The following is a 9,765-nucleotide window of genomic DNA, read 5'->3' on the forward strand; positions in this document are numbered from 1 at the left end:
GGCGGGCGGGCGGGAACGCTCCCTTTCTCCTGGAGCAGGAAGTTTGTGCTTCCTCTTTATGATGGGAATTTCTCAAGGCGAGATTTGCTCGAAACACACCATCGAGGCAGGCCAAGAAAAGCTGCTGCTGTTCTTCGGGAGGCTGTGGCCTGTATCCTCCCCGCTCCCCGCCTGGCCTGGGCAGCCGCGCCTTTCCAGCCAGGCGGCTAGCTTTGCTCCACCATCGCGCCCAGGGCCGCCCTGCTGCGAAACACCTGTGCCTGAAGCTGCCTGTGTCCTCCGGGGAAAAGGAAGGACACGGGATAATTCCCCCCCACCCTCTGTCCTTCCAGGCCTGTTGCTGCTGCAACATACTTTGGAAAGGGAGGGGTAAAACTCCCCGTGAAACATGGGCCACGGTGCACAGGCTGCCCTGGGCCTGTCCCAGCCCGTTCCCTCGCAGTGAGATGTTCAGGGACCGATCAGGAATCACCGACCGTTAAATACGAAATGGCAAGAGTCTAGAAGTGGGAGCGGAGGCCCCCGCTGTGCTGCTGCCCTGCCACGAGAGCCCGGCAGAGTCGGGGACCTTGCAGCGAGGGGCCAGGCTCCCACTCTGAGCCGGGCTGGGGGCAGCTGTCTATGGGGGGTGCTGCAGGCTCACAAGTCCGATACGGGCCCCAGGTAGTGCTGGGAGGACACGTGCGGTGTCAGTGGGGCGTGACAGGTGCCATCTGACCGTGGCATTGCTAGAAGGCACGATGGTCCCAGCAAGGCATGGCATGAACGGGCGCGTGGGCCAGGAGACCGCGGCTGTTTAGGGACGATTGCTGCTAGAGCGGGTGCAAGGGCCCTGCGGGGGACCCGACTGTTCCCAGGCAATGGGCGTCAATGGTGTGTCTAGCAGATTCCTCCTGGGCATCCCAGCATCAGACAGCCCCCTTCTGCAGGTGGGATTCAAATCCACATCCTCACAGGTCCCCTGCCCTAGCAGACTCACCCCCCTGTCCTGCGAGCTCAGCCCACCCACGTGTGCACGCTCGGGGTGAGGCTGCATGCGACCCCGCAGCTCCCCCGAGTCAGGCTGGCGTTTACAACCGCTCACAACTGTGTTCCAGCCCTGTCAAAGGCACGCCGGCTGCATGGAGGCTAAGCTCCCGTCGGGTTTGACGTGCAGTAATTAACCCCTCTGAGTAACCAGAATGCAAAGAAAAATAAACCCGAACGTACTGTCCAAGGATTTTCCTCCCACATTTGACTGAAGCAATTGAGCTGAATTTTTGTCTTTAATCCACCTCCGAGTTGAGGGATGGAGTGTGGGAAACGCCAGCCAGGACGTGACAGGGGAGACCCAAGTGCAAAGAGGTTTTTGTAGAAACAAAGCATGCGGGTGACCGGGCTGGAGGGGAAAGGGCGGTGTTGTCCAGCCAGCCCAGCAACCCGGGAGGCTGCAGACCACATTTCTCCCGGCCGGAAGGAATTTTAACTGTATTCTTTGCAAAATTTGATGTTGCAAAAATTCGTCTCTGCTTTCCCACGTGGGGATCTTCCAGACAATTATTTTTTAAATCCGGGCAGGTCCTATTAAAGTTCTGTCTTGTTGCGTGAGCTCAGATGCTTTTCTCCGAGGCTCTTTCTTCTTTTCTTTCCCCCCCCCCTTTCCCAGTCGCTCACAACGCTGATATAAAAATAAAATTAAATCCGGCCATTCAAAAGAAAAGAGTAAATGTTCCTGACACCTTGGAAATGTGGTTTTACTTTATAGTATTACTTAGCACCTGATCAGCATTTTTTTTTTTAATAGGAAAGTAATAAAACTTGTAGCAGGTATGTTAGGTCCGAGCTGCACATTCCACACGTTGGCCGCGTCTCCCCGGCCCATTCCTCTCCAATCTGAAAACTTCACACTTTTCCCTTTTAAAACACATGTTCATTTCTGTGTCTGTGTCTAGGGAAAAAAAAGCAGTGCTTAAAAAAAAAATAAAATAAAATAAAAAAAAAAAAAAAGCTCGGCCCCTCCAGACGTCCCCTCTCCACGGTTCTGCGGGGAGGCCGGGAAACGTGTCTGTTTTATGAAGCTCATACGTGTTTCGAGTGTTGTTTAGATTGAGATTTACTAGAATTAGGGCCCAGAGCGTTGGGCCCTTTTATCGGCAGGCTGCAGCTTTTTAACAGAGAGCCGTCTACGGCGGCTCCTTGGGGTTTGCCTAATGGAGGAGACGGCTGGACGGAAACGCTTGCATCCAGAGCTAGGACGCTTTCGGAGGCCCGGTCCCAGGACCGAAGGAGCCGCGGCCTCCTGCCGCCCCACTAATTGTTGGGCTGGATGTCCTGAACCGTAGCAAGCCCCGCGAGCGCGTGGGGCTGGTGGGGCCCGGGCCGCACGGCAGCTGGAATGTCCTTTGTTTGTTTTTTCACGGAGAGGAAGGGAAAGCTTCGTGCGTCGCCCGCGCTGCGCGTTCCCCACAGGCCGCTCTCGAGGGTCTTTGTTCCTCCATCTCGTGCAAGCGCCCAGCTACGGAGCAGCCACTCGACACGGCGCGGGCTCAGCTCAGCAGGGCTCATCCCCCTTGAAACCGTGGTCCAACACAGGGCTGCAACTCCGCTGCAGGGCTGCCCGGGTCGGGCCAGGCACGGGGGCTGCAGGCAGTAGCGCGAGCACAAGGCAGGAGATGCCCCGCTGCGCCAACACAGCAAACGGGGCCGACGTTGGCGACTGCCCTGGGGAACCGGCTCCGTGCCACCACCCCTACGAGGGTGGATGTAGCCCGTGGGGCTCGAAGCCGGGCGTGTTGGGAAGGCAGAGGGCTGCACGTTCCCTTCCCCTGCCCACGGCAGGAAGGTGCTCATCTAGGCTGGGCGTTTGCAGGGCCCGAAAATGCTGGAAGACACCCCTCTCCCATCCCCGTCCGCCTCCCCGCGTGGAAAATCCCCAGGGCAGAGTGCCAGGAGCAGGAACGTCACCTCAGGGGCGGAAATAAAAAACCCGCCCAGGTGAAAGCGTGCCTTCTCCAAAAGGAATTTACCAAAGCGGCATCTGCTCTGCAATTGCAGCAGCTGCCCACGAGAATATCTCCAGGGCAACAAGTGGCATTTGAGCATTACGGATTCTGGCCCGTGCGTTTATAGTCGATCCCTGGCTCGGGGGCTTTGCAGAATCGGGGCCCGCGGGGTCCCTTCTGCCGCTCGCCCAGCTGTGCGGGCTGAGGAACGGCTGGCGCGGGGCTTGCGAGCGTGCATCCGAGCTGCTCCCGGAGCGGGGAATTGAGCCCTGCCTGCCAAGGCAGCAGCCTACAGGCTGGGGATGCATTTGGCACACAGACGTGGCAACCCGCCACGCATGCCACCGGTGGCCCAGCTCGTGGATGGATGGGGGGGCAGGGGCGGCAGGTGCATTTCTCACATACTTTCACCCTGGATTGGGCTCCGGAGGGGAAGCAGTGGATTTTCAGTGCTTCGTAGCTGCCGGCCCCACAAAGCACTCAAGCATATGCTTAAAGCAAAGCACTTTTCCCAGTGCCAGGGTGACCCAGAGCCTTCCAGAACAGAGAGGCATTGGCCAGTGTTTAGCTGTGCAGACTTGCCCCCTCTTTCGGGGCGGCCTGGCTGCGATTGGGTTTTAAAAAAAAAAAAAAGTTTCCATTGTTGCTTTTCAAATCCTTTTTGTCACAAAAATTTAAGAAGTTAGCCACAGCCCCCACGCCCAGCCGGCCGCAGCCAACCACATCACACGCAGAGAAAGCAAATTAAGCCGTCAGAAATGAAAGCCAGCACAAAGCATCCAGAACGGCATAAACAACCCCTAACGCTGAACCTGCCCGAGCCCGGCCCGCGCGAGAAACACCTTCTCCAGATAACTAAGAGCTGAGTCTTGGAGAGGGACCACACTCGATTTACATCTTGCGGTCCAAGTCGCATGCAAAAGCTGCCAAACCTGCCTATATAAATCCCAGGCATCTCATATGTTTGCATCGTAGGTGGGGGGGGGGCGGGCAGGGGGACTTTCGCCAGCCCACAGACCGCGATGCAGCAATTCCTGGGGGCGGGAGCTCTGGGTCGGTCAGGAGAGCGCCCCTCGACTGCTCTCTCCCCTCTGCTGCAGACCCCGCGGTCATATCCCCCCAAGATCCGACGCTGGTGATCGGCTCGTCGCTGACCGCGGCCTGCACCGTAAACAGCGACTCGCACCTGAGCGCGGAGGACCTGTACTGGACTCTGAATGGCCGGCGGCTCCCTGCCGAGTCCTACAAGGTCCTCAACGCCTCCACCCTCAGCGTGGCACTCGCCCACCTCAACGGGTCCAAGCAGCAGTCGGGCGATAACCTGGTGTGTCACAGCAGGGACGGCGGCATCCTGGCTGGCTCCTGTCTCTACGTCGGATGTAGGTATACGCATGCCGGATGCACAGCTCTGCCCGTGGGGTGTCGGCATGCATACATCCCGTCTTCCAGGCAGCTTCCGCCAACGCGCCATGCTTACGGCCAGCGGCCATCTCGGCCCACGGCCATCCCGGGTGCGGCTCGTGGGTGGTGGCACCTCCTGCCAGGGTGAATGTGGTTGCCGACACCCGACGCCGCCTGGGGCCGGTCATCCAAAGGGTTCCCAAACCTCTCTGGAGGCCAGGCAGACCCAGCAGTTGCTTCCTCCCCACTGACGCGCAGCTGTCCCTGGGGTGAAGCCGCTGTGCAGGACGGCTGCTCCATCCATCGGGAAGCGGAGAAGGGGGTCTCCACCCCGAGCTGCAGGAGGGATTAGGAGAGCGAGCGTGTAAATCACCCTGGCTGGAAGCCAGCCAGGCCGCTGGGCTCCTAATGACCCCAAGGTGCTCAGGGGGGGTCTTACTTCTCCAAAGCAGCAGTCACGTGGCGCCGTGCACCGGGTGCTTTCATTAGTGGCTGAAGGTTTCGTGAGAACAAATTGAATGATTTATAAAAGTGTTTATTGTAACTGAGAACGAGAGGCAGAGGAGCCCCTGGAACGGTCGCGCAGGCACTAACCACTTGCACTTTTCATGTCCTTACAGCAGTTTGCACTTATTGCTCATCTGCACAGCCCAGAGCTTTTCCCAGAATTAATTAATGTAGCTCTAATCCTGTGAGTTATCACACATGGCCTCAGCCCTTGAATACAATGAGAGCTCTGCAGCAGAAAGGCTGTTTTGGCAACCAGCGGTGAAATTGCAGTTGTCCGAATCAATAATCATAAGATTTTATCTTAGGCTATTTTAAGGACACATCTACAAGTTTCTCAGAAGATAGAGGCTTGACTGGGAACAGAAAACTATTTTTTCCTCTTGTTCCCAAAAGAAAACTCCACGGGGGCCGGGCCCAGTAATAGAATAAATAGCCCGACTTAGAAAACACAGTGAAGTGAAGACGCCCCCCGGTACATTTGCATTGAAAAACAAGGGACTGGAAGTCATTTGCTCTTTCATGTACCTGCCAAGGCCTGAGCTCAAGCTGGTGTTTCCCTGAGCTCAAGCGGCGGATGCTTCTGCTGCTGGCCCTTGGCTCGGGGCACGTCCCCACGTCTCCAGGCTCCCGCCCGGGGGTGACGCTGCGTTTCCTAGTGTGGGAATCGCAGTCCTGAGCTCAGGTCCTGGCAGGCAAGTGGCACCTGAGCAGAGCGCCTGAGGAATGTCGCTACGTGCAAGCCGGGATCCTAAAGCCGTTTATTAAACAAATGCAGTGAGCAAAGCTCTCAGCCACTCCTCACCCTCGCATGGCCCGGGCGCTTTTATCTCAGGCAGCTCTGGAGGGCTCTCTGCAGAACTGGTTTCATGTCAGGCGCTCTTTCCCCTTTCAGTGCCACCGGAAAAACCAGTCAACATTACCTGCTGGTCCAAGAACATGAAAGACCTCACCTGCAAGTGGGCCCCCGGCACGGAGGGTGAAACCTACCTGCACACCAACTACACCCTCAAGTACAAGCTCCGGTACGGCACGGGGGCGCGAGCCAGCGCCCGACACTGCTTAGAAGGGCGCGCCGGGAGGGAGCGGGTGTGCAAGTCGGGGGGTGGGGTGCTTTTCAACACTTATGGGGCCGCCGGGTCAGACCCTGCCTAGGAAGTGGAGGGTGGGGACCGGGTGCCAGGGAGGGTGGGGACTGCGTGGCCGGGGTCCTAGTCTTAATGCTGCACCAAACTGGAGGAAGAATAGTCCGTGCATTGCTTTGCACGCTGTACGCTGGAGGTAACGGCCCTGTCCTGCTTCCCCTAGGAGCGGAGGGGGGTCTGAGTTGTTATCGCTGGTGAAAGATGCTGAGATCCCTGCGTGCCGATGCTGTAGATGCACAGCAGGGCTTCATTCTCTGGGTTGATAACACAGCCCACCATAGCTCCCATGTCCGGTAGCCCCAGAGAGGACGGGTACCGGGCTCGCCCCTGGGTGCATGCAACCCAGAGGATCAGGAATAGACAAGTTCAAGGAAGCAAAGTTCCCAACTAGAGGCTGGGGAGCAGGAACAGGTGGGCCAGAAGATAAGGGGCTGTAAGGGATCAAGGACGTACCTGGGTAGAGCCAGGAGCCAGGAAGGAGGCAGAGAACCAGACCCGTGTTGTAGCCAGGGCATCTGGAGCAGGCAGCTCTAGAGCAGGAGATGGCCCAGCCAGGGGCCACTGGTCTGGGCTGGAGTCAGCAAGCAGCAACCAGGGCTGGGGGGAAGCCAACAAGCAGAACCCAGGAGATAAAGACCCAGGAGCTGCTTGGGAGCAGGCAGCCAGGCCCATGCCGGCAAGTGAGGACAGCTGGGGTCGTTAGCCCCACTCCCGAGCCAGGGCCAGCTGGGGCCAGGCGAGCCCGGCTGATGCTACCCCCAAGAGAGTCCCCCAGGGAGCAGGACCCAGCAGGGCTGATAAGCTCCCAGGGGCATGAGCTGAGGGAGTGCAGCCCCCGTGCCACATCGATGCCCCATCACAGCCCCTCTTAGGAGCTGGTCGGGGGCACCGAAGCACCCGTCCTGCCTCTCGCAGCCCGGGCAGAGTCAGTCACTTTCCTGCTCCGCGGGAGGGCAGCCCCCTGGTCCGGCTGCGCACCCACAGCGGGCTGCGGGGGGAGACCGAGCCCTCCCTTGCCCCAAACCCGCTCTGGCCCCGGTGAGAGCTTGACCCATAACGGCGGGCCAGAGGACTGGGCTGATGGTGCCTCTCGTTGCCAGGTGGTACGGCCGGGATAACACCTGCCAGGAGTACCACACCGCGGGGCTGTACTCCTGCCACATCCCCAAGGACCTGGCGCTCTTCACGCCCTACGAGATCTGGGTGGAGGCCTCCAACCGGCTGGGCGTAGCCGTCTCGGACGTGGTCATGCTGGACGTTCTCGACGTGGGTGAGACCCTGGCTTGCACTGCTTTGCCCCCCGCCAGCTGCTACAAAACACCGCTTCTCTCGGGAAACCCCTTTTTGGGCAATGTGCCGGGCAGGGTCTTGCCCCAGGAGGGTTTCCCTGCAGGGAAGGCTGTGCTGGGAAGCCCCTGCTTCTTCTGCACCCCCTCCTGGGGCAGGAGGCTGTGCCAGGAGGGGCTCTGCGGGGCAGGTGCAGGAGCGCTCAGCCCTGGGTGCAGAGCCCCAGCTTGGCGGGGGCACCTCCGCTCCCCGCTGCCCTGGTTCCTGCGGCTGCCGGCAGAGCGGGAGCGGAGCTGCTCCAGTAACCTGAGCCCCGGCTGCCTGGAGCCGCGCCAGCTGGATTTGGGGGGCAGCTCTCCAGTTAAAGAGCTGCTGACACCTCCTGGCGAAGGTTACAGCCTCCTGCCGCGGGACCCCCCAGGCCCCGACTGGAGCAGCCAACAGGGTCCTCGCAGCTCCTTCCCCACCTCCGGCAGGGACCCTCCTGGCTGTGATGTCATACCTGGTCACCAGGGTGATGTCACACGTGGATTGTGACCTCAGCAGTGGGGGGGAGAGCCAGGGAGCTCCAGGCGGGACCTGGATCCCGGGTTCATGCCGTCGTCCCTGGTAATAGGCAGCGGGGCGGAGGCGCGCAGGAAATGGGCGATATGTGAGCAGAATTGCTTCTAATCTAATTAGGATGTTTCTCCGAGTTCTCCTCCAGGCATCTGCTGCTCCTTAACCCTTTCCGCCCAGCCGGCGCGTGCCCAGGGAGCGGCTCCGAGCCCGTCCTGTGCGCGCCCGCCGGCAGCCCGCTGCCAGGCGGGGACGAGGGGGACAGGCCGGCTGTGTGGCCTGGCGGCCAGATGTCCAGGCCAGGGAGCACCGCCAGGAGGTGGCTTGGCTAGGGCAGGGCTCTGCCGTGGGGGGCGCAGCTGGTGGGGGCACTGTCGTCCTGTCCCAGCAGGCAGGCCTGTAAGGATCAAAGAGGGCCGGTGGTCCCTCGTTCTGCGTTGCAAATCCCGGACAGTGCAGTTATTGCAGACCCAGCTGGTGCACACACACGTGCGCGTGCACATGCACACACATGGGAGGAGAGGGGCACGAGGCATGGTCAAGGCCAGCGCATGTCCCTGCACAAAGTGCAGCACAGCAAATACCTCTTGTGCCCTGGTAGGAAACGGGAAAGACTCAGGAAAGAGAGTTCCCCCTCGGTCCTGCTTTCCCTGCCCCACTCCTATGAGCCTGGCAAGGCCGGGGGGCCAAATCCCGCCAGCACCTGCTCCAGCACGACTCCCCTGCCAGCCCCGCGGCGCCCAGCGGCTCGGAGCACCCCGGCGGTGGGGGGGGGGGGTGGCTGGCAGGATGCCCCCCCAGCCTCTGCATCCCCCCTGGCCGGAGCTGGTGCAGCTGGCGGCTGCGACCCGAGAGGCGTCTGCCGGCCTGGAGCAGCCGTCCCTCCCCGCGCTGGCCGCGCTCGCCCCGGCTCCGGTTGCCATGAAAACGGGACAGGAACTTGGACGCGAGATACTTTTGCACTTTACACCTCGTTCTGTCCGGGGTGTTAAAGGAACTGGTGACAAGTGCAGATTCCTGCCTAAAAGCCTCCCCCACCCCGAGAAACCCGATCCCTTCCCAGGCCCGGCTCCACGAGGCTCCAGCACCGGCCGGCCGGAGCGCGCGGGTGCGGCACAGCTGCTACCTGGCCGCGCGCACCCCGACCTACAGCTGGGCGCAGGGTCCAGCCAGGGGCTGGGAAGCCCCAGCCCTACCCTGCCCCCACCCCGCCTGCGCTTAACGTGTCTCCTCGCTTCTCCCCTCCTGCTCGCAGTCACGACCGACCCACCCGCGGACGTGCACGTGAGCCGAGTCGGGGACCTGGAGGACCAGCTGAGCGTGCGCTGGACCTCCCCGCCAGCCCTGAAGGATTTCCTTTTCCAAGCCAAGTACCAGATCCAATACCGGGTGGAGGACAGCTCGGAGTGGAAGGTGGGTGTGGGGGGCAGGCGCCTGGACACCTGGGTCGGCTCCCGGCCGTCGCCCCACCTCTTCGCACCTACTGGAGTCGGGGCGATGCCTCCTGGGGCACCGGGATCCTCGAGGGGCTGCAGAGGAGAGCACCGAGCCCTGGTTTCTGTGCACTGCCTGGGCTTGGCACGGTGCAGAGAGCGGGCATGTCAGGGGCCAGCACGGGCCGCTGGGGCAGACGCACCATGCGTGGTGGTGGCAACGCCATGCGGTACCATGCTTGAGCCCTGCCCTTTGCCCCTGGGCAGGTCGTGGACGACGTGGGGAACCAGACATCATGCCGCCTGGCGGGGCTGCGGCCCGGCACCGTCTACTTCGTCCAGGTCCGGTGCAACCCCTTCGGGATCTACGGCTCGAAGAAGTCCGGGATCTGGAGTGACTGGAGCAACCCCACGGCGGCTTCGACCCCGCGGAGCGGTGAGCGGCGCAGCCCC

General features: G+C 61.0%; 1 protein-coding gene across 1 annotated transcript in view; it reads left to right on the forward strand.

Annotated features, from left to right (window-relative positions):
- CRLF1 (cytokine receptor like factor 1) overlaps positions 1-9,765 on the forward strand; it is a 14,504-nt gene that overhangs the window by 2,572 nt on the left and 2,167 nt on the right. Inside the window, exons 2-6 of the mRNA XM_025210326.1 lie at positions 3,892-4,360; positions 5,785-5,914; positions 7,135-7,304; positions 9,135-9,292; positions 9,580-9,748. Coding sequence (XP_025066111.1) covers positions 3,892-4,360; positions 5,785-5,914; positions 7,135-7,304; positions 9,135-9,292; positions 9,580-9,748 — 1,096 coding nt within the window. The remainder of the gene's footprint in view (positions 1-3,891; positions 4,361-5,784; positions 5,915-7,134; positions 7,305-9,134; positions 9,293-9,579; positions 9,749-9,765) is intronic.

Source organism: Alligator sinensis, unplaced genomic scaffold, assembly GCF_000455745.1.
Source record: "Alligator sinensis unplaced genomic scaffold, ASM45574v1 scaffold1354_1, whole genome shotgun sequence".
Taxonomy (NCBI): domain Eukaryota; kingdom Metazoa; phylum Chordata; order Crocodylia; family Alligatoridae; genus Alligator; species Alligator sinensis.